Here is a 25,496-nt window from a genome sequence, read left to right on the forward strand (position 1 = left end):
TTGGCAGTTTTGATCATGAGCTTTAGCTTCCCCAAGTCCTTGTCTGAATCAGTAAAATTAAGCTCTCTACAACGTGTCTAATAATATGCTGAAAAAATTATGTCAGATTAATACTCTGAATGAAGTGGAAAAAAAGGTTCTGGAGGCGGAACTAATTTGAAGGCAAGGTAGATGCACAGCAGTGTAAAAGGGCTGGTTTAGGGGTATGGGCAAGACTCAGCACCTGAACATTTTAGGTTAAATCAGCCCTTCATCCCTTGAGTCAAGCAGCCGCTTACTAAGTGTGCTCTGGATAGTTCTATCTGCCCTACATGATCAAGCCCAATAGTTTTACTCCCTGGTAAGAGCAGATACAAATGACCATACATATTTTCATGTGTTTTGCATTTGACAGCTCCTCATAGCTGATAAATTATAGGCTGCTGATTAGCTAAAGTTCCTTTTCTTAAGTTGCTTTTGACTGTGAGCAAATTGTTCTTTCTATGCAGTAATGCCCCAGACATATTTTCCTGTATCCAAACATGTGGGTGTTTTGCAAAGGTTAATGGAAATTAAATTAAAGCTGAATAATACTGATTATAATGCAAGAGTGTGCAAGCAAGGCTAATTAATACAGCTGGCATCACAGCTCAGTCCTGATCTGTGACACCACTCTTTCTTTCTCCCTCAACCCTGTTTCTTTCCTAAGTGGCACCCACAGCAATCCAAAACTGCTTGTTTCAAACAGTCTATCAGGGACAGATTTACAGAGGCATTCCACTTTTCTCACTTTGGTCTTAAAATTATGTTAAATCATCCAGAAAGAAAAGAAAAGCTATTACATTCTCTCTTCTTCATCCTTGCTTATGAGCATCCTTGTTCTACCATTAAGATCAGAGTATTTCCCCTGTTTTAGTGTTCAATGAGCTTTTCTACACAAGGAGCTGTTGCAAATAAATTTGGGGTTTATCTTATTAAAGTGGCGTAAGTCAACAGATGTCTTTTCTGTGAATCACCTCACTTTTTATCCTATATTAATGATCCAACTTTGCCACTAGTTTACTCGTGAGCAGGATAAAGGCTTTCAACTCTGGATAATATGCATAGGCTACCTGAAAAATAAAATCTGAAAATCAGACTCAAGGACTTGAAAATCCCAGGATGAAAACAGGATAGATTAAGAGGTCTTGTAGCCCTGCATTTTAGACCACCACATCTTATTCTTTCCTGGTACCTATTCCACATCCTTCACTGATTAAATGTGGAAAGGAGGCACAAGGAAGGCAGTAGTTGAATGGGGAATGCTTGGCCTAAGGGCAATGAAGGTTTAGTTTTGAAACACTGCAGTGTATTGAGTTCTTCAAAATATGAGGCCAAATTTGCCTTCCTGTGGAATGAAAACGTACTGTGGATGCACTGTGTATACAGTGTTGTGGATCATGTAACATCTCCTAAGCTTTAATTTGAGAAATGCCACCTTGCACATATTCCCCAGAGGTGAGAGAGGAACAGAGTTCATCAAATCCCAACTGCTTTGGTGGCTTGGCTTGCAACAGGTTTCCCCCCTCCATCACTGCCTGCAGCAAGAAAGGCTCTGCTTGCAAGGCAGTCTGACCTCTGAATTTGAAGCATCCTGTTCACAAGGTCCTCATGAGGTCTTACATGCCTGAGTGCTGGACTGTGGCTTCCTTGGCTTCTTCATGTTCCCAAATCCTTTTTCTTTCTGGCACATCTGAAAGTCGTTCCTTAGATACTGTTCTTCCTTTTCCACAGGAAACAAGCCAGTTGCCGTGTCAGCATCTTGGCCAGGAATCAAAGAGAACAAGCTACTTGTCAGACAACACCGGAGGCATAGGCAATTAGGATAGGGATGATATTTCAGCAAGAGTAACCCTTTCTGGCTCTAAGGAAAAGTTTGGTGTAATTCGGGGGGGGGGGGGGGGGGGAACAAAGAAATAACTTTTTTTTTTTCTATGGCACAGGTTCAATAACACAGCAGCTACTTTCTCCACCCTGTGCTTCTCAGTTGAGGCAGGAGCAAGGGTATTTTATTAGCTGTGTATTTTAGTTGCCTCATGCATTTACAACACCTGTACCAAATAAAAAGGAAGAATAAACCATGGCCCCTTTACTCCCCACCTTCGCTGATTCTCCTGCTGGATGTGAACCAGCCCACTGGCTGCTAGTCCATTGCTGCTGGAATCCTGGAGACCGTGGATCTTCTCAATAGGCAGTTAGCAGCTTTGCTGCTAGCATTTGCCATTTTCTATGGCATTGTACTTGGCTGCCTTTCTTTCCATGTACTGGATCTTTTTGCTTTTTTAATCTCTGCACAGTTACTGACTAGAATTTGTCATGATTTCACCTACTTTTTTTTTCAGTGTCACAGAAAACTTAACACCACACATATCTTGCCTTCAGTGGGGCCCCGATCACAGCCTTAAGTCTTATCTATATTGATATATCACTGGAGTACATGTGAAAGAGCTGTTTGCACCTCTGTGTGTAGCAGTGAGGCCCTCAGGCAGGATTCTCTTTGTGCTGTCTCTCTTACGGTACTTTTTAATCCTCCTCTCACATTTGTCTGCTTTGTAGCCCTTGCTGCACCCCCTTTTTCTTTCTTTTTATTTTTTTTCTGTTGGTCGTACTCAGTTCCCATGTCTTGTCTCAGAGAGCACTCTGTGTCTCTCAGCCTCTGTTCATATACAGTAATCTCAGTAATGAATCTTCTGGGCGCAACTGGTAAAAAATGATGAGAAAAGAAGAAGGACAAATAGGTATCATCCCCACCCAAGAAGCGGGGCTTTCATTATATGGGCATGTTATGCCTGATAGGAGCATGTCATCCCTTGTCCCCACAGTCATTATATTTGGATGAGCCCTGAGTAGCACAAGAGTAATACTGTGTATCAAATGCCTTTTTTATTCGCAGGCTACCTCAGGGTCTTAGCTCTTGAAGGTAAATCAACAACAAACACAGGAATGTAAAATGCGAGGAGTAATAAACAGACACTTTAAAAATTGTCTTTATTTTCATTTTCAGGTTCAAGGTCAACCTTCAATAATTTGCAGATAAAATTAGAGTACAAAAATGCTCCTGTTAGTCTAGTTTGAATTTAGGTAGGTTATTAAATACTTCCAAAGAAAACTAAGCTTGCTTTTTCAAACACCATTTCTGTGCACAGGTTATTTAGCTCATTCTTTTCATAAAGCAGGTAAACCAGATTTCAGTTGAAACATTAAAACATTTTACACTTGGGTGTCAGAATTAAAACCACGGGTAAAAGGTTCTCAGAAAACCATGCCTGAACTGCAGAACGGAAGTATGCACTAAAGACATTACAATGTACACATGCAGAGACATGCACCTGTGAATATGTATGTATATGAACATACCAGGAAGATCAAAAATACCTGTTTTCTGGTTTGTATGCAATCTCAGTCATTCGGCTAACAACAATGCATGTTTAACCCAATATTCATATATTGCTTACACAATAATTATACTTCCCTATATTTTCAGTATCATTGCTGTCACACAGTAAAATTGTGTGCCTTCCAGTCAATGTCCTGCAGAAATGGCAAAATGATGAAATACATTAAGGAAGTATAAGGGGCAAAATGAAGGAAAACTAAAAGAGAAAATTGCACTGAGTCTTGAGAAGATAAATTTGCTTAACATTGTCTATTGGTAACTGTAAATTCTCTTCTTTAGCTAATGTCCACTTTCTTTTGAGTGATTATATTTCTCACATAGTGGAAGAAAATGTATTTTGCATGTGTATACACATCAGAGGAAAATCCTATCTATATGTTGGGTCGAATTATGGAAACATGATAAAATAAGTTTGTTTCTGATTAAAACCTAAACCCAGGTAAATGACAAAAGCTCACCAGATGCTAGCAAATCACTCCAGCAGAAAGCATGCTGTTTCAGTGTAGCTGTAGAAATCCTCATGTGCAACCAAGGGACATTGAACAAATTAAGTGGTATAATCTTTTGGGGAAAATTACATTTCAAAAATCCTGTCATATAAAAAGACAGAGATGTCTGCAAGTCCTTTATCTAAAAGTCTATGTCTTGTGGTTATTTCCTGTATTTAAGCTGCTTATGTTTAAAAGATGTTACTCGAAGAACAGACCTTGTAAATAGGACTTTTCACTCTTAGGAAGGCCACCTGGCGTGAAAATATCCAGATGAACATTTGAGCTTGCTTCTTCCACTAAAACCAGTACAGGGGTCTGTTTTCAGGACTTTAAATTGTCTTAAGCAGTATGGACTACATTCTGTCACCCTTAATTACACAGTGGTATATTATTTTATAAACAAATTGGCTGTTTCTACTAGTGTTTGGCTCTAGCAGACGGAAAGTAAAGACAACATGAATATAACCTTATCTATGTATAAAGGCAGGATCCACACCTCCACAACATGCTCTTAGTTTTGTTAAGGTCACTTGAAGGTTACACATCAAGAACTAAGAAGCCATCTAAGAGAAAATGTAATTTCTTTTCAATTACCACCTAATGAACAAGAACAGCAATGTGTCACATGAGAAGAGTGCATGAAGTTGCTTGTCATTGGACATGGTTTGTACCAAAGAAGTTGGATCCAGCCTTTGAATGCCCTAAAGCTGGGTTTCAGGATATAGACAGGTTTAGGGGATCTTGAAGTATCTCAGGAAAAGTTATCATGAACAGAGGGACAAGTCATACAGGGAAGTCAGTCTTCACCACTCTACAGTCGCCACCCTGCAGGGGAATGTGGTCGACATAAGCAAGGTCTGCAGCATTGCCCAGATAATTGTGTACCAAGGCCATCTCCTGCTAACCATCCTGTCTCATCTCGTTCTCTGGATACAAGACTCAAAAACTCCCTGTCTGCTGACTGCTGACATACAGCTAGGGCTGTTTCACGTACCAATGTGCTATGCAGCATTGCAGGCTTGCTTCTGTTGTGTGACCTAAGACATCGGATGCATCTGGTCAGCACAATGTTACAAAATTTCTTATCTAATAAATAATCATCTCACCATCAGGACGTTTTTGTTTTTGCATCCAGATGCCCTAAATGTGGTATCCACCCAAGACAACTATCTGTGGAACAGCTTTTTACACAATGAACCTTCCCTTCTGCCTTCCTTCAAAATCCCTTCTACTCTTTCATATACCAGCATCATCAACCACTTTATGTAGCTTTCCTGTATCATACAGGTTTACACTGCACTCTCTCTGCCAGTAAATCCTTTGAAACACAAACGGGTTACAAGTCTGGCACAGATCTGAAACAGTTCATCTTCTGTTATATGCAAATGATGCAGGATCCTGACCATGTGCTTTCAATTAGGTCAGCACCCGGCCACCAGCAATGGCTAGCCATTTCTAAATTAATACTGCTGAGCTGCTACAGCCACTGCTTATTGCTAGAGTGAGTCAGGCCTCTTCCTGTCCTATAATGTTGTTAGCAAGTTGGCAGAAAGCCACAAGTTGGAAGGACGTGTGCAGACTGCCATGGTCTTACCCATAGAGCACTATTTTCAAACATGTTTAGATCTTCAGTGGAAACTTACAGCACCAGATCTCTTACCAGGTAACACACTCACCTGCAGAAAGCTTACCCTAAATTTTTGCTCCTTTTTAAGACCTCTAAAAATAAATATTTCTCAGCCTATGCCATTGTATGCAGAAATCTCACTCTGACTCTAGATTTCAATTTGATTTTTGTTGGAATAATTAATAATCGATTCCCTCTTGCATAGACATGTTGTACTCCAAGGAAAGTATTAAATACTCACACACCTAGCAGAAAGTTATTGAAATGATCCTAATAGGGAACAAATTAGGATTCAGGCCCACATTTCTATTTATGCTTATTTACCTAGTGTGTAAAAAGGACTTTTTACAGCTCATACATGGATTTTCTTCCCAGTGCCACCTGTCTTTTACGAACAGCTTCTGAATAGTGATTTTAAATGGCTGTCTAATGATAACCGTATGTCTAATGGGGGAGGCAAATAAATTTAACTCTTCATAAACATACAGACTCACGGAGAATATGTATTATTACTTCTATATTGAGAAGCAGTAAATTGAATTAATTCCTGGTCTTTGCTACACTGAACATTGGTACTCCTTTTAGCTGTGTATTTATGATCAACATGAAGTACTATGATACAGGTAAGTGCACAGCAAATCCACTATGTCTGATCAAGTTAATTTTTGGAGCTGTCATTGCGATATGAATGATACCGGGTTTAAGACCTAAATCCTGTTAATACAGAAAATAAATTAAGTAATTAAAGGATAAGTAATATATAAAAAGGTTTTTATATGACTTCGCTATATATAATGAATATATAGTTTAAAGGAGATTTAGTAGGAATGGCCTTTGTGTCAGTTTCTGGGTTTGAGTTTTATGATAGTGAGCAGTTTTAATGAATTTCGTGGGTTTACCTTTTCCAACTAAAAATGCAGATTAATTTCTTCATTTCCTGGCTTAAATTGCAATGAACTGTACCTCTCATCCTCCAGCCTCATCCTAATAGTAATGCAGAACAGGATGTACAAGGAAATAACACAAGACTTAGTAAAAACCAAATGACACAAATTTTGGCACATGTCTGCGCAGTGCCACTGCTTTAGGGAAATGACATCCAAATATCCTACAGTGTCTGCAGCTAGCTTCTACACGACATGCTTCTAAAGGTGCTCAGCAGTAGCAGCATCCTGCTGCATTCAACCTGGAACAGCTGGAGATCTTCATATCTTCATTGACTGATGACATTTAAATTGCAGTGAAGCCCTGTTAGGTCCATCCTCGCCTGTGCTTTTCCTCATTAATTGACACAATTCTTTGTTTTCCTTCTGTCACTTTGTCTGATGTTTTTTGTAACATTAATGGTGACTTCTTTTGTGGCCATTTTCTGTGTGTCCCATTTACTCTGAAAGTTTTAAAGAGTACAATGAGTTCCACTGACAGCACAAAGAGTCACTGATGATTACCTCCTAATTTATGAGAACAGTTCTACTTAATCAACAGAATGCCTCCAGCTTTCTTTACACAGTATTGTGATGCAGAGCAACTTTCTCATTCAGCATGGATGCAAGCTTTTAGAACTGCTATAAAGGCTGCAGATGTCAGTAAGCTTTGGATCAACCCTCTTGGCTATAATCATCATCTCTGCACATGCATATTATAAAAGCAAATAAATCTGGTTTTAGTCTAGAAGTGGAAACTCAAGGTTCCTTTTGATGTCATTGGGAGTTGAGTGTGACTAGCCTTCTCTACTTTAAGTTTCTTAACTGTAAAGATAATTTCAAAATAACACTTAGTTCAGCCTGCAAGACCCACTTAGAGTATATACCTTTCAGAGCTTCATCAGATTATTTCCAAATATTCAAAATAGTCTGTCTGCTTGTTGCCATAAACAACACACTGTACTGGGCACTAAAGGGCATAGGTTTAGCAAAGGTCACTCAGAACCGGGCTGATGGAGACACAGACCTAATTTAGGTGGGTTTGATGATTGCACTTTCAGTGTTTCATATGGCAAGTTGTAAGTGTAAAGAATGCCAGGTAAATTAGCCATCATTTACATGGTAACAATGCCAGGTGAAATAATGTCTGGTAAACTTCCACTGACATAAGTGGAAGGTACATGTTTATCCCAGAGCAAAACTTGGTGTTTTTTTTGCTGCTGTGCATTACTTTACGTTTCTGCAGCCTGAATACACCTGCTCCTTTTCTGTCTGCTCCCCCAGTGCTCCTGTCCACACAAGGACTCTCCAAAGACTAGACAAGTCATGAAAATCAAATCAGGTTGTTGTCAATCAGTGACATAATCTGGATACCACCTTTGCTTTTGGGATGCCTGACCATTCTATTGCCTTCATTGGTATTAGGAACCCTTCAGCAGCATCATTTACTTCCAAGTTGTTTTGAAATTACCCTTACGAGAGGATACTAGTTTCCCAGATGCAGCCTGTATCAAACCCTTTCTCTTTCCATACCACAGATTGTACCTTGTCAAATAGCTGATGCTCGGGTGAAGGCAATAGGACACTTTAGAGCTTGATGCCCAAGAAAATGAGAAACAGAGAGGTAAAGCAATTTCCTCCCTACTACCCCACAGGCTGATGGCAGAATCCAAGTCTCCTGAAAGCATCATGTGCTGCACTGCATTGTATTCTACAGCATGAAGAGATAAAAGAAAAACTGTTGTCAGTGTGAATGTTCAGATGAATAAAATAGGCACATTTTGAGTTAGGAGGATAGTCACTCAACTCCAGGCTCCCAAACTTTAAATGTCCAAATTGGAAACCTGATCATCTTAAGCTTCCCTGAAAAGTCAGTGGAGAAACAGCGATTCAGAATGGCAAACCAGAGCTGGAGCCTGACTTAGATACTACATTTTCACTGTATGAAAATACATTTTTTTTTTTACTATAAGAACTTTAGGCAGCTTAGCTTCCTTTCTTAAACATCTGCACTAGATGCATAGAATAATGCAAATGCTCTACTTATCAGAAATTTTCTTTCCACTAGGTTGCAGCAGTACAGATATGTTACTGAATCTATCTTAGCTAGAAAAAGGCAGGAGGATACATTCAAAGCCATAGGTCTCTCAGTCAGGCACCTACACTTCATTGAAATGTCAGAGGGATACATGTCACTGAGGAATATTTCTGTATTACAGCGGTGCAGAAGATAATAGAGTGGAGGTATAAAATAGATATGTACCAATGTGTTATGTGTTAGCAAATGCAAGGTAAAGTGAAATCCAAATTCTCTTTTTCATTTACTCTGTCCCCCTGCATCTAAATTTGCCTCTGTCAATGATGTAATTCCCTAGAGGAGACAGCTTCCTATGGGATGGATGTAACAGTTCCACCACATGCTGTGCTGGGTGGTATTCCCATCTGAGAAACCAAGGAAGCAGTAAACCAACTGTAGTTTTTGGATTACTTTAATCTGCAACAGCTCAGCAGCTGCGAAACAAACAGGGCAGCAGGTGTAAATGTGTGAGAGACAAGCAGGTAGGCAGCTAGGATAGATTTTTGGGCTTTGGTCTAGCCCAAAGCCTTGTGTGTTCATACATTATTGTTACACTGGGTGATCCTTCTACAAGACATAGAACACACAGGTGAGGGGGACAAGGGAGGAGGGTCTGATCCAAAGCCTGCTGAAGTTGTGGTAAAGACTGCCACTGACCTTTTCAGGCTTCACATCCAGCTCTAGATGAACCAGGAAGGGTTCACGTAGTGCACATAATATAAGCAAAACAGCACTTAAGGAAAAACCCATTCTCTTTCAGGTAGTCTAAACAGTTTGCACAATACATGCCACAGCTGGACTGAGCTGGAAATATATGTGTGGGGTTTTTTCACTGTAACAGATGTGTGTATTACTTCATTTGCCAAATAAAACATCAATTTTGTGGCTACTCAGGGATGAGGTGTTGTCAGAGGTGCTAGGCTCTGTCATGCTGTGGTTATGGTGCAGCCATTTTTTCTTATCCCAAGGCATTAAATACAGTTTGACTGCAGCAAGGAAGATTGTAATGAAGATAAGTTTGACCTGGTTGAAGCTACTGCTGAGTGTCAAAGATCATAATGATACTCTTACCTCTGCTGTCTTGAAGCCGTTCTGTCTCTGCGTTGTAGCTCCCGTACCATGGACCACAGAGTTCACACACTGAGAACCACAATTGTTCCTCTTCTCGGTGTTCAGGGTTCCAGCTGTGGCTGATGCTGCAGTTACAGCTGTCTGTGCTGATTTCCCATCCTCCAGAAGACCTAGTAGGTATACAGGAAATTGTGCTATCAACACAGACGAGCAGTTTGTAACTGGCTCTGGGTTTCCCCTGTTTCAGCACGTTTTTGTGATAGCACAAGTCATGGAACCTGTGGTATGGTACTGCAGTGAGAGCAGTTTACCTCCTTTGCTTAACTTCACCCTCACACTTTCCTTTATTTAGTTTTTCTCCTGTAGTCCACTGGCCTGAGTAACACTGGCTCAGAAAACATGCAAAACTGGTTAACGAGTGAAGCATATCAGCCTTTTTTTCACTTGCAGATCTCTTTTGGCTTCTTCACACACACAGCTGCTGGCATGACCAGGGTTTAACTAAGGACCCAGAGAGGCTCCCCTTTAACCTGTTTCTGTTCTGGGAAATTAAGAATTTAGATGTGAGCATGACAGATGAGACTAATATGGATGGACATACATACTGCTCTGTTCAGGGCCTTGAACATTTATTTTCATTAGAAGTTGAGGAAAGAAATTCAGAAATAATATATTTCATACAGTTTCAATTATCAGTAATCAAATAAATGAGTAATTTACTTTCTGCTCTAGCTGTGTGGATAGGGCATGCATTGCACAATATGATGTTGGCCAGCCTAAAACAATTTTCTAATCTTATTGCATTAACAAAAATCAGTTGTCATTTATGGTGGGTGCAGAGTACTAAACATCTGGTTGCAGTGCTGGGTCTGATATTCAAATACAAAGAGCAAGCAGGATGAATGACTGTAGCTGTCTTTTTTTTGTATTATTTATTTTTTCAAAGCTCATTTCTAACAAGCTTTATGTTCAAATAGAAAAAAGTCAGATTTACTAACTGGCAATGCAGGTATCAATACAGGAAGAAGCTAGGAGTCACAGGTACTAAGTGAAAAATAACTATGAGTAAAACCAAAGGCAACTCATTGCTACTTGCTCATTGCTACATTGTGTCATCATAACCTTCTGCCATGAAAGAGGTGGGAATTCAAGTGCAGTACTAAGAGGATTAAGAAGGAGGCAAAGTCCTGAATTATTTTCCATAAATCTGTAAGAAAGGCTGCTTTATCAGTAGAAAGCAACATCGGTAGCAGCTGAGAATGACTGAAATCGATAAAGCTTCAACCAAATATTCAAAGTCTTGATACAGAAATATCTAAAGTTGTGTAAGACTCAAGACAAACTAATCCCTGCATTTCCCTGAGCAGTCAGAAGATGGTGTTAGTTTCCAAAGACAGTTTAACTTGTTGTGGGAGTGACTAATAATGCTAAATCATCTACTTTTCGATAGAAAAGAGTTGAGTTGTAACTTCAAAATATTAAATTATAGTTCATATAAAAAAAAAAAATTGTCTCTGGAAACTGCCTTTTGTGCTAGACACAAAAACTAATGCTGTTCTCCCATTTAAATCTACCGGCAACTTCCCTGTTGACAAGAGTAAATCTCACCTCTCCTGCATCTCCCAGAAGTCACACCTACTTGTGTTTTGGCTCTTACTTCTTCCTAACACTCCACAGTGCCAGATGAGAGGCAGAAAAATTACTTGCTGCAGAACAGTAAGTGGTACAGATTGATATCATAGACAAAATCAGTTGTTAGGAAAGGAGATGGAGAGGCAATTAGCCATGTGTGAGTCAGAGCTCTAAGCTGGGAGTCACACTGTAGTAACAGGTTAAAACCTAAACAAGGGAAGTTTAGATTGGATATAAGGAAGAAGTTCTTTCCTGTTAGGGCGGTGAGGCACTGGAATGGGTTGCCCAAGGAAGCTGTGAATGCTCCATCCCTGGAAGTGTTCAAGGCCAGGTTGCACGGAGCCTTGGGTGACATGGCTTAGTGTGAGGTGTCCCTGCCCATGGCAGGGGGGCTGGAACTTGATCTTAAGGTCCTTTCTAACCCTAACTATTCTATGATTCTATGATTAAGAATGATTTGCTGATGATTGAGAGAAACAAACCAGGTTGTGAAATTTAGAGATAGCCCTTAATTATCAAGGCTACAGGAAACTTCTCAAACTATGGATAGCATAAAGCTAGGTCTGCCTGTATCTGTTTGCACAGACCTCATCAGAAGAGCAGCATCAGATGAAATGAAGATTTCTGTGACTAACAAAAATCAGCAATGCAGTGATAGCCAATGCTGTCAATAAATTTGGGAGGGGTACAAAGCCTCATAGTACAGAGGCAAAGTTAATCTTAGACAAAAGAATTAGGTCTTTGTGAAGAGAATTAATCCACATGTGCTTGCCACAGTATTCTCCTACCTGATTTTAAAGCAGCAGGTAGTGGCCAAAATTGGGCATGAATTCTGACCCAAATAAGCTATAGATCTGACCCTCAACTATGGACTCTGTGCTGTCACATTGAATAACAAGCATGTATATGTTTAAGGTGGGTAGCTGTTGATTAATATGCTAAACTAACATTGGAATTCACTACGAGCAAACCAGTGAGGTTCAATTTTCTTGTTCAGCAGCACCTTTTTTTATTCATTGTGGCTGTTATCACATGAATAATGCAGAAGATGTTTTAACAAATGCCTGCACAATAAGATACTGCACTGTAAAAATGGACTCTGAGATAACTCACAGTAAAGACGAATGGAAGCAACGTGCAGTTGCTTCCATAGGAAATCTGTATTTGTTACCATCACTGAGTTGCTTTTAATGCTACAGAGTGATAATAAGAACAGAGATCACTGAAATACCTGTTTTCATTATTTGAAAATGTTCATGTTTGGGAAAGCTACAAATTGCAGGCCTGAGTGCTGGTATGTACTTCTGCTACAGAAATAACACAGCATGGATCCCATCAAAAATTAATGGAGTGGAGATGGTGACAAAAGTGAAGTTTAAGTCATCTCCTCCAAAGCAGTAGCCTCAGGGATGAGTCCAGATGCTCAGGAAATCTGCAATAGCTTTTCTTTTCCCCTAACAAGAAAGCATTTAGAAACTTTCAGGCATAGCAAAGAGTGGGTTTGAAAGCCAGGACGGAGAAACCACAAGATCTATGGAGGGAGAAGGCAAGAAAATGTCATCAGAAACGATGTTTTGCATTTATTGAATCAGTAAGTATAATAACTCAATAAGCTGTCTAGACATTCAGAGAATCCAGAATGATTTATCCAAACTCTCGTGTGATATGAATTTTAGACAGTGAAGCAAAACAAGCTAAATGTATTTGCATCTCCTATGCATTGTGTATCAGCCATCAGAACTGTGGAGTCTCTCTTTAGAGGTGCCACAGAAATGATTCTGGCACAGGCTGGGGTGAAGGCAAGGGAGGACATCTGTCCTCCTTACATGAAATCCCCACCAGGCATGGCAGGTGACCCCACGAGCTGACTCCGGCCAGGCAGGGTTGAGCCATGTCCCAGCACACAGCAGGCATGGGGGAGTGGTGAGAGCTTTGTGTGCCTTCCTCGCAGCTTCCATGGTATGCTTGTTTGAACTCAGCTCGCCCTACACCACAAACAGCCTCTTCATCCTCTGTTTAGAAGGTATCTCTTTTACTTTCAGAGGTAAGAGAAGTAGGTGATAAATAAGAGGAAATTCTCTATTCATGAAAGACAGCAGGGATCAGATAATAGCTAATAGCAGAAGGCAAATCAGACTCTGAGATCCTGATCTGGCCACGGTTTTCTCACATTCAGGAGCCTTATGGAATTATGTTTTTCTGTAAGATTATGGTATTAAATATTTAATCCAGTACTAAAAGAACTGACTTACAACTAATATATTTAATGCTTTTAAATGAATATATGCACATTGGAGTCCTGGCAAAACTGAGAAACCAAGCACCACAGCTTGTGACAGTTTTGGCTGGCAGGTTTGCTTATTTTCCTATCTCCTAAATTCTTTTCTGAACTTAAACAGTCCTATAGATTTCTGTATTTCAAAACTTCTTTTACCCTTGCCATTTTGAAATAAGGCAAGAGGCTCCTTATGTCAGATAAAAGGATTTTCTAAAAAACTTTAAAACTGGAATTTAACAGAGATAAATAAGTGTACAGTAAATAGCTCTGAAAGTCTGATCAGATTTGTTACTGTAGTATGACAATTTCAACTAAGAGTATTCAAGGGTTCTAGCAGACAAGTAGACTATAAAACACGCAGCATTAAAGCTGAAAACCTTGATATTCCTTATACGGCTTATTTTCCCAAGTACAGGCAGATGCTAAATCTTTGCCTATTGGTATATGTTATTTCAAATTATGATACAGAATCATGGTACAAGTACCTTTAAACAGACTTAATAATGTTGCAACTGCATCTATGAAATGAAAGGTGAATATAAAATCTGTATTTATTCCAAACATTGCAACAATTGTAAACAATGTGTGATCATTCCAAAGCTCAAGACAAAGGATGCTATGTGGAAAGGAAAATAGACTTCAGAAGCAGAATAAGGGGGAATTGGTCTGACTATGGAGGGAAGGTAGAAAAGGTAAATTTGTAATGGTGGTGCTAGGGAAGCACTTAATGTCAGAAAGACAGCAGAATTTGGATAAAGAAAAATTTTAATAACCGGAACAGGAAAGAACCACCAAATTTTTGCTATATTGTGGAATAACAATTGGCTACATTTTGGAAGACAGTGAAGGCTGAGTATATTTTATTCCTTGGAAAATCATGAGATGGAATGGTTTAAGCAACTTACCAATGCCACATGACGTGCCAGAAACACATCACTCATCCCTCCAAAGTGAAAAAAATAACCTACAAATAGCAAACCTCTGAGGTGCTTTTCATAATACTGCATTTTAGGACAGGCAGTGCAGGGATCTGCTTTTGTACATGCAAAGATACAGGCTGTTTCAGTGCTACCCATGAAAAAATCACCTGAAAATGGTACTCTCCAAGCACAATACTTTATATCATGAGTGTCCAAACCAAGTCAAGGCAGCCTGTTTTCCAAAGGGGCTTGCTTTTGGCTCAGTTCCTGTTTGACCTTCTCCTTTAAAATACAAAGAAAGATGTTCCCATTACAGGAAAGCACTGTGTAAGGTGGAAAACAAGCTGGCTGCCTCTCAGCCATCCTTCCCACAACTGTACCCACCCCATCTGAAGACAGGTTCTTAGTTGTGGCTTAGATTTGTAGATGTTCACATGGCCTTTCCTCCTCCTTCACATGGTCTTTTGTTCTCATTCAGGATGTGGTTATGACACATCACTCATGTTTTAGAACAATTTCCAATCCAGAAATGGAAAGTAGTATTATTATTCTCATTACCTAGCTAATCACACATGAAATTTTAAGATGAGCAGATAGTATCATTTCAATTAATCACACTAGGGAGCAGCAAAAATATTTAGGCAGACCAAACAGAAATCCTTATGAAAAACATCTAAAAGAAACTCAAGCTTCTGAAATGGTTCAGCAGCTGTAAATTGAAGCTAAATGTTCCAGGTAAGACATCAGATGTGTATTTTAACAATGACTGTTTAGCTACTGGCCCAATTTAAAAAGACTTTGCTGAAATGTCAGCCACTGAAGAGCTGTGAATGTCCCAAAGGTATGCTCCATACAGGAATTAATTCAGGAAAGAATCTTTTGCATCTTTTCCACAGGCAATGTAAACACTCAGAAAGCACTCAGGCACCAGCTTTATCCAAGTGGCAGAAACCCATGCTTTTAGCACTGCAAGTGCTTGAAGCAATTCTGATGGCCCACTGGGGAAATACTAGCAGTTTACAAGAATGACAATTGGAACATGAAGACAATAGCCATATGAAACAAAGAAGAAGCACAACCATATGCATTGCTAGGAAACTGGTAAAAAATTACATATATATATTAAAAAAAAATCAATCCATGGAGTATTGGCTGATTATTTTGCTCTCAGTATCTAGCATCCATCTGAACAGGCAAGCCCGAATACATGATCTTCCAGGAGGCTGCTTAAAATTTAAGGCTCAGTCAAGCAAACAGCAATGCAGAAACAATCTGGAGGGCATCGGTGGATTCAGGAAAACCTTAATGGAAAATCCCACCTTGCAGCCTACTGCTGCCCATGCTAATCAGTAAAATGTCACTCCCCATCTACCTGTTTGTTTTACTTTTAACCTGTATTTTTCCTAAACAGAAGAGGAAAGGCAGCGTGACAGTCTAGGGAAGAAGTTATGCAGGTACTCATCAAATAAAATTGAGGTAGGAACACATCATTTATTTGCATGCTATGAAGAACCAAGGCACTTTTTCATGTGAGGCCACTGCTGAGAAATGCACACAATCACACAGCTTTCAGAATATTGTCCGCACAATCTAAAAGAGAGCACTGCTTTATGTGAGTCAAACAAAAAGCCTTACAATAAACTCCTGGCTTCCATCATTCAGTTTCTGATTCTTAACCATTACTGCGTTTTGATTTAAGATAAAACCCAACTTTGAATTTCAGATCTTTTTAACTGCAATCAACTCATTTCATTTTTAAACTGCAGGAATATCTGAGGGAAAAAAACCGCTAACAGTGGGACTAGAAAGATCAGTTCTGATTCTATGAAAAAAAGCCTGAAAGTCCTATACCTGACCACAGGTACAGAAAAGACAGATTTCTGTCACTTAAATGCTAGATTACTGCAGTACGTGCTCTGTGGAAATTTTTAATATTTTAATTAACAGGCAATGAGATAAACTGCACTCTGAACTGTGTTTCCTGTATGACATACAGCACACCTCTACGTCACACTGGCAGGAGCCTTCACTTTAAGCTAATTCCGTTTGTAAGTGTTAGTTTTGAACTCTACATTCCTAAACTGGAAAATACAGGATTAGAACTGACCAGAAAATGTAAATTCACTCCTGAGAAAAAGAAACAAGAATTTTTAAATGTCCTGAATTAGGATTTAAAGGGAAAAAAGAAATAGAGCTTTTTCCACAAGAAAAATAATTTTGCAGAACAATTTTTTCCTGAGCATCCTGCAGGCAGGAACTGCCATTAACAAAACCCACTGTTCAGGTCTCCTGCTCATAACCTTTCAGACACCATCCCTCCTCCCCAGTGCCTGCTGCCCAGGCAGAGGGCAACAGTTCTTCCTGTACTTGATGACAGCCCTTTGGCACCCAGAAAGTTTTTCTCACTAAAGATTTCAATCCTGCAAGAAGAATGTTTTCCACAGGAAACCATCTGGAGAGAAAGTTTCAAAACACCTCTCCTGCCAATCATCTCCATTGGTGCTCAACAGCCTTCCTCCTTTCTGGTCCTGTGGAGCTAGGAAAGCCTTTCATCTAATTCAAGCATTAATGCGCATCCTATTGTTAGTGAATTTATTTTACCACTGGGTAAATGATTATACTGGGGGAAACCATGGGCAATCAGTCCTAGTAGGTCTGCTACAGACTGCAGGAGGGTTTAGCGGGTTTTTGCCCATTAGTCAAATGGGAATTAATCAGAGATTAAGAGGCTTTGTGGAAAAATTATTATACTAAATTTTAAAATGGGGGTTTTCAGCTTTTGCAGTTTTGAAAGAATCCTAGAGTCAAAAAGTGCAAGACTGAGGAAGGAGCAGGCAGCTGGAGAGCCCTGCCAGCCCCTGCCCTACCCTCCTGCTGCAGGGCTACTGGGGCAACTGCTCCCCCCTGAGACATCAGGACCCTTCAGGAAGCTTTGTCCAGCACCTGAATGTCACCAATCACCTACCACTAAACAAGATTGAATTTCTCCCAGCAATTGAGTCTAATACATCTCACAAGACAGCAAGCTGAATGCTCATAATAGAAGAAAATAACTTGTCTATCAATTATCTTATTATTATACTTCCAATAAAATTTTGCTTTCTATGGACTCTTCCTTGTTGTACAGCAGTTGATATTTATTACTAAAGAACTAATTTTAAAATACTTTTAGAGATGGTAGAGAGAGGTTGCTTAGTGTGCTCTGATAGGCAAAATAAGTATCAGTGACATTTTTCAACTGAATCAACAAAATAAATACAACACCCACAAAGCATATAATTACACAGAATGGCCATAATGCAAAATAGCAGCAACATTCCCATCCAAATAACTTACATTCCCTATACATTATCTCAAACGATATTTGCATTTTGTAACACTTGTACTTCCATAAATTAGCAAAAAGCGTAAGCATAGGTGGTCTCAATATCAATAGGGCTATTTCCCATCCTTAAAAATAGGATATGTTTAGTTTTGAGGAGTAGGGTAGGAAGGGGTGGATGACTTGGGGATATAAAATGAAATGCCAAAGTTCTCTGACAATATGTTGAAATACTTTGTTGGTTCCAACCGGTATTCCAGCTGTTGTTCTTAAATGCCATCTGTACCTATGTGAAATTAACACCGTGTTGAACCGTCAAGTGACAGCAACGAAGAAAATGCGTGGATTGGAAGAATTAACAGCTATGGTGGGGCTGGAAAATATGGTTATTACAAAAAGCTGTATTTATCAGCTTAGTCTAATTTTTCCAATAATTTCAATGTTGTCTTGTGGTGGAGTAAATACTGGTTTAGGCCAATACTGCAATCTTTAACTGTGTTCGTGTTGAATGAGGAATGGCAATGACCAGTAGTTTTGGGTCAGCAGATTGACAACCATAATTTATTACTGAGATTATCCATTTAATTCTATTACTTTCTTCTTTTGTTATCTAGGGTTATTTATAATTCCCTGACCCATAGACTGACGCAGAAATGTCAGGGGTTTTCTGGCAAAAATGATTATTTTTCTGTTCCTGAGGGAGGCATATGGCTGGGTGGTGCATCAGCGTTATTTCCCTTCCTTCCTGCAACACTTCCCACTGCTCTCCGGCAGATGTGCTGAGATGAGATTGACTAGAAATCCCTACAGCGTATGGGACTGGTTAACTCCTCTGAGGCAGCAGGGGCTCTGGCCTTTTCCATTGCTTTGGCTTACCTCCACATTTGGTACTGAGTTTGTAGATCCAGTGCTGACACCAAAGTTTTCCGTTTATGTGGTTTTCCAGGGTGTAGTGAGGTACGACACAAAAAGAGGTGCCACTCAGAAAGAAACCCTCTGAAGAACAGCCCTACCAAATCACGCTACTAAGAAAGTGACTTTCAGAAGGCTTTAAACCTAATCTTCTTGTGCAGATGGAAGCACCTACACAAACCCCCTCTACAGAGGCACTTCCCATGTTTAAGAAGTTTATTAAACATCCATGTAAATGTTAACACAAAAAGTTGGTGTACAAAGTAGAAAAGACACATAAGAAGGCCGCTTTCTGAAAGCTAGGTGGTAAAATATAGATGCAAAAGCATTCTCCCCCTACTCTATGAAACATCGTGCAAGGTATTTTTCTTGTCTTCTCTTTTTGGGTGGCTTACAAAGTTTTCCTTGGTACCACCTTCCATATAGAGGTTTGTGACAACTGAAATGGCAGAGATCACATAATTAGAATCCGGAAATGATATTAAAATGGGATGTTTCAGCAAATACCATTTCCTCAGTCTGGTGGCTTGACCCTGGCTGAACGCCAGGTGCCCACCAAAGCTGCTCCATCACTGCCCTCCTCAGCAGGACAGGGGAGAGAAAAATATACCAAAGAGCTCAAGGGTTAAGATAAGGACAGGGACAGATCACTCACCAGTTCTGTCACAGACAAAACAGACTGGACTTGTGGATGTTAGTTTAGGTTATTGCCAATCAAAATCAGAGCAAGATAATGAGAAAACCCCCCTTAATTCTTAAAACACCTTCTCCCCCCACCTTTCTTCCTGGGCTTAACTTCACTCCTTATTTTCTCTAACTGCTCTCTATAGCAGTGCAGAGGCACAGGGAATGGGGGCTGTGGTCAGTTCATCACATGTTGTCTCTGCTGCTCCTTCCTCCTCAGGGGAGGACTCCTCACACTCTTCTGCTCTCACAGGAGGCAGTCGTCCATGAACACCTTCAAAGTGAGTCCTTCCCATAGGCTGCAGTTCTTCATGAACTGCTCCATCATTGGTCCCTGTAGGGCTGCTGCTCTCACATATTCTCACTCCTCTCTCCAGCTGCAGTTTCTCCTGTGCAATAACGTTTCCCCCGTCTTAAATACATTATCCAAGAGGTGCTACCACAGTCACTGATGGGCTCGGCCTTGGCCAGTAGTGGGTCCATCTTGGAGCAATCTAGCATTAGCTCTGTCGAACATGGAGAAAGCTTCTGGCAGCTTCTCACAGAAGCTACCCTTGCTACCAAAACCTTGCCATGCAAACCCATTACATCATTATAGCCAGGGTCTTGGCTACGGTGGGATATGGAATTCCTGTAATATGCCTACAGTCCAGACAGAGGCTATATTTATTCACTTTTACTGTAATTCTGAACTGTAATAAGGTTATGTCCTGAAAATATCAGAATAACTGTTAAAATTGTTTCTTAAACATACCAGATTTAAAAGAAACCTGTTAATAAAAAAACAGTAGTAAATGGACACAAGAGCAGAAAGAGATCCTGATATACCAATGTTACACACTAGTAAAAGTGATCCCTCTTTGGCTCTTAACCTAAAATAGAGTTTTTATTAAATACTTCTCTGCAGTCCAATTTGCAAGGAGCCATCTGCTGCATCAAGTTATTAATTTACAACCTGATGCTTGCTTACTCATTCCTGCTAAGGTTTTATCTTTACGAACATGTGGTAACTGCAAGAGCAGATGCCTGCAGCTGTGGTCCAGACCAGCACCAGTCCCTGTTGTTATGGCAACTGGTGTGCGCACAGCCCTGCTCTTCCACTGTGCTGCTCCCAGTCCTGCTACTGTGAAGAATGGAAAAGCAATCCTCAAAAACTTCTCTGTGCAAGGTTACCTCTGAAACCCTGTATTCTGCATCCTGAGTCTCGGACAGAGCCCAGCTGCAAAGATTAACCTGGACTGTAAAACTTCCCACAGCTGTCAGAGACCAGAAAAGATAAGAGCAGCAGCATAAACTGGACATGTAACCCCAGAGAAAACAGCAAGAATTATTCATAAATGCACAACTATATATAAGTTAACTATGCAAGACAAACTGTTAGCCAGCCAGATTGCTACAACACAATAAAATTTCTCCTGTATTCTGCTAATTTTCTATATTCATTTTACGAAGGACTTGATTCTACTCCCATTTCAGTTATTTTGTAAATGCCTTCACTAGGGGATGAACTGATCTTAGATTTCAGATTCCATTCCTGGCAGACCCCTGATTGTAGGTACATTTGCTGATGACACGAGCAAGTTTTTCTCCCAAGTCCCTGGTGAGTGTGTGAAACATGGATAACGTTTTTCCTTAATATGCTCCAGGAAAGAATGACTTTACTTTAGAAACAGTGCAAATTACAAAGAATAAACAAACAATGTTTGTTTTTAAAGCATTAGCCAATACTGAGAGTCAAGTAATGATAAAAAAACTAATGTTTTATGAGCTGAGGAACTGAACAAGTGAGCCCTGACGCAATCAATATGCAGCTTTTTAGTTCTAATTCAAAAGAATTATTTTTCACTTGGCTGCTGCACCATTTAAAACTTAATCATTATTATTTGCATTTCAGTACAATGTCTAGCCTATCTTACTGTGCTGGCTGCTGTTGGAAAACAACAAGGAAAGATTCTGTCCTAAGGCATCTGCAGCCCATGAGGTAAATCATGATTATAAGGTCTCTCTAACCACGAGGCAACATGCTGCTTTATCCATTGAGGCAATTTCAAGTATAATTAAAAAAAATAAATTGAATACACTGAAAAATAGAAAAAATAGAAATAAAATGACCTAAAGCCTGCTTTAAAGAAACATCAAAAAATGTTTTGTTATAGTTGATACTGAATGGGTTTGTAAAGCACTTTTACAGAACTGGTTTCTGGTAGGAAATTGTGCATCTGAAGTTACACACACACACACACACACACACACACACACACACATATATATATATATCAGCAAGTTACCCTGGTGTAACACAGCAGGCTATGCAAATGTGTTCCAATACTTGACAGGTTCTGCGCAGTTTTTGTTAACTCAGCTTTTCCCCTGCGGTTTGCTGTAACCTGTGGCGACTGCCCCAGGGACTCTCCTGCTCCTACAGATTCTTACTTCTCCAGAAAGTCATTATTTGTGCTAACTCTTCCACTTAGCTGAATCAGACCCTCTAAAGAGAAGGCAATTTGTGCAAGGGGTTGCAAAGATCAAAGAATGGTTACTAAGCAGAAATCTAACCTATTATTTTCCCCAACTATAGCAGTAGCCGAATCCTGTGAAAAGTTGTTCACTCACATAGCAGTGGATGTTCTTAAGAGAAATCATACTATTGTTTGGGCTCACCGTGAGTCTTTCCTTTTTTCCCCCTTCATGGAAACCACCCAGCCTAAGAACAGTACATACGCTTCTCTCCTAGATGATGTCTTTCAGTTTCACCACCAGCAGTGCTTCATGAAGGTACATACTGCTCTTCTACCGCTCTTCATCAGGATCAATTTACTCTATTCATCACTGTCAAAGCCTCAGCAGTGTACTGCAACAAGCTGCTATCACCTATATTCACAGCTGTTAGTGACTTGTGAACCTAGGAAAAGTTGTCTGTCTATATTATACAGCTATACTATAACAACTGATGCTGCTCTATATAACTTCCTGTCAAAAATAGGGAGCTTGCAATGCACTTCGTTAAAATTGATGTAAAAAATCAAGTAGGGAAGTGAAATAGGATCAGTTGAAATAGGAAGGAAAAGCAAAGGGAAAATTAAAAAAAACCAAACAAACCAATCTCATTATCTCCTTTTCAATTTAAAAACACTTTAACTTTCAGAATGCTTTAGTAAAAATACAAATATTTGGCCACACAAATACATATAGCTCCAGTGAGCAAACACAGAAAGGCAGATGCTGGCTGACAAAAAGAGAAGGATATAACAAAATTTTGGGGTGGGAGGAAATTATTAAGATTAATATATGGTAGTTATTAACACTTTATGATCCTGTATCCTATACATTCTTTCATCCCTGAGTGATTTACTCCTCTTTCCATTTTGATGTCCAGTGTCTGGTGGGGTTTTTTTTTCCCCACTTACCTGAAAGATGTTGACAATCACAGCTTTTTCCTCAAATCTTTCCTTCATCCTGTCTCCACTTCTCTCTCTTAACAGAATTTCACCATTTGTTCCAAACAAAAGATGACAAAGAACAATTTCACTCCTTTCTCCCCAGCTGCCTTTTGGCTGGTCCCCCTTTCCCCAGCTACCTCCTCCCTTTCTATGTTTCAGTTACAGAAGTTTCCTACCTCCACTTATGCCAGTGTCACATTCCATCTTCTCTCTCCCCCATCCTGCTCTTACCCCTCCCTCACTCTTCCCTTTCATCTCTCACTCTTAGGTAGTTTTCAGTTCTCACAATAAATCCATGTTTTCCTCTTCACATCTTAAACTCATACTTGACCTTATTTGCCCCTCCATTTGCTGCTTCCTCTCCCTTTCATCTGTAAATTCACTGAACATTCTGTCTCTAGTCATTGGAGTACCTCTCCTTATTCCTTTCCTTTCCTACCTAAAGCCTTAACCCACAGCAGCTCTCAATGAGGTACTCGATGGTACTAATCAGGACCTGTGCGCAATCCTGCCACCACAGCTGTGTTAAAGAGTCAGTCTCACCCTTCCTGAAGTCCTACTAGTCCTTCCTTTGTTCCTGTCCTCATTCCCTTCCTCTCTAATCTCTTCTGCAAAGTTTTCTTGTAAAAGAGTTTCTCTTACCCTAATCAGTCTCTATTGGACTTCAGTGTTACTTTCTTTTTATTTCTGGTATTCTCATCTGTAAACACAAACTCAAGCATCACCTGTTTCTAGGAAGAATACTTACTGGTCTACCTCTTTATCACCTCCTGTTCAATATCAAATCTTGAACTAATTGGCTTCCATTTATGTTTAGGCACCAACTAAACTTAGAGCAGCCAAGTAGCTAAGCAGTAATAGCTAAGTAAACTAAGGAGCACAGGTAATGCTAAGTGTGGCTGCAGAGATAATAATCCCTGTGTTTAGCCTTCATTGCTGGAGCTTTCTAGATACCACTGCAATACATCATAATTCTAAAATATTTTAAACCCCCTGTCAGTTCAGAGCTCCTCATTCCCTTCCCCATCTCTGTCCCTACTATAATAGGTTATGTGCACAGCTCAGAATGAGAAAAACTGGGAAATTCCAGCTTGTAGGTCAGCTCTGGGGCAGCCAACCATCTGATTAGTTTTCTGTGTATCATCCTAATTTGAGGTAGTGTGGAAGAAGGCTGGCATATCACCACATCTTCCTTATTCTAAACCTATTTCCAAATGACTTGGTTTGCAAAAAAAGCCTTAGCAAGAGCCTCAAAGGCCAAGTTCCCCTCTGGTGATGTTACTGCATTGCTGATGGCATTTATATGCTCTCTGTCATGCCAAGCACCACGGAGAGAAGATCTCTAGATATTGAATAAGCTCTTAGAGAAACGCCCAGGGGCCAACGGCCACAATCCTGCCTGGAGGTTGGGGACCAGCAGAAGCCCGGAGCGCTCAGTGGTGCTGTGGGCAGCCCACGACATCTTTAAGCACAGACCCCGGGGTGTGCATGTTACTTGGTTGGTGTAGAAAAAGGCGTTCTCTGCAGAGCAGGTGAAACACATAGGTAGGTGGACGTACATACCTACATGCACTATCTATAGGTGGACATACACACCTACATGCACTATCTATAGGGGGATATACACACCTACATGCACTATCTATAGGTGGACATACACACCTACATGCACTATCTATAGGGGGATATACACACCTACATGCACTATCTATAGGTGGACATACACACCTACATGCGCTATCTATAGGTGGGCATACACACCTACATGCGCTATCTATAGGTGGACATAGACACCTACATGCACTATCTATAGGTGAACACCCACACCTACATGCACCATCTATAGGGGGACATACACACCTACATGCGCTATCTATAGGTGGGCATACACACCTACATGCGCTATCTATAGGTGGACATAGACACCTACATGCACTATCTATAGGTGAACACCCACACCTACATGCACCATCTATAGGGGGACATACACGCCTACATGCACTATCTATATATGTGCATACAGGTGTTCATCACCGCCCCTCCCGCTCGGCCCACCAGCGGCGGGGCCCCACTCACCGGGGCGCGGGCCGCCCGCCTCGGCGCTGCCGCCCTCCTGCGGTGGGCTCTCGGAGTCGGTGTTGGTCAGCCAGGTGGACTCGGTCTCCCGCGTCCAGCTCTCGTAGTAGCGGGGCTCGATAGCGTCGGCCCTGCTGCCTCCGCAGCCCATGGCGCCGTCCCGCTCCCCGCCGCTGCCGTCCGGGCAGTACCGCACCACCGGGCACGGCCCCGCAGCAGCCCTGCTCACGCCCTCCTCCTCCCCATCCCCGCTCGCCCGGCTCCGCTCGCCTTTCTCACCCTCCTCCCCGGCTTTATCATCTCCTCAGCTCCCCCTCTCCCCTCCCTCCTGGCTGTCCCCTCCCCTTCTCCTCCCTTTACCCCCTTCCCTCCTCTCCCGCTTTTCCCCTCCCTCCATCCTACCGGCTCCTAGCGCGTCCCCGATCTTTCCCATCCCCGGCACCCGGGTAGACCCTCCCATCGCTGCCCCGTCGCGGTGCTGGCTCTGCGCGCAGAGCCCCTCGGCGGGTGGGCAGCGCTGCCTCTTCCCTGCGCTGGATATTTACACATCCAGAACTTGCACATCTATAGGCTGACAGTCAGCCACAGCCAGCACTGCGTAGCCGGCCTGCACCCCCTTTATGTACTC

General features: G+C 40.9%; 1 protein-coding gene across 1 annotated transcript; it reads right to left on the minus strand.

Moving 5' to 3' along the window:
• Positions 1 to 6,311: 6,311 nt before the first annotated feature.
• On the minus strand, positions 6,312 to 25,170 carry BAALC (BAALC binder of MAP3K1 and KLF4). The gene is made up of 3 exons (XM_061447958.1): positions 24,869 to 25,170; positions 9,605 to 9,774; positions 6,312 to 6,920 (listed from the first exon to the last, which is right to left on the minus strand). Exons 1-3 carry the CDS (start codon positions 25,017 to 25,019, stop codon positions 6,816 to 6,818), a joined length of 426 nt encoding a protein of 141 aa, XP_061303942.1. The 5' UTR covers positions 25,020 to 25,170; the 3' UTR covers positions 6,312 to 6,815.
• Positions 25,171 to 25,496: the final 326 nt, after the last annotated feature.

Source organism: Pezoporus flaviventris, unplaced genomic scaffold, assembly GCF_033815535.1.
Source record: "Pezoporus flaviventris isolate CSIRO_AGI_PZ_B2104156 unplaced genomic scaffold, CSIRO_AGI_Pfla_v1 ptg000007l, whole genome shotgun sequence".
Taxonomy (NCBI): Eukaryota; Metazoa; Chordata; class Aves; order Psittaciformes; family Psittacidae; genus Pezoporus; species Pezoporus flaviventris.

Coding starts and splice junctions, on each gene's coding strand:
- BAALC (XM_061447958.1), bottom strand. CDS start 25,019: ATGGGCTGCGGAGGCAGCAGGGCCGACGCTATCGAGCCCCGCTACTAC. Junction 9,775..24,868: donor GGCGGGCGGCCCGCGCCCCG/GTGAGTGGGGCC, acceptor TATACCTACTAG/GTCTTCTGGAGGATGGGAAA. Junction 6,921..9,604: donor ACGGCTTCAAGACAGCAGAG/GTAAGAGTATCA, acceptor TAAAACTTTCAG/AGTAAATGGGACACACAGAA.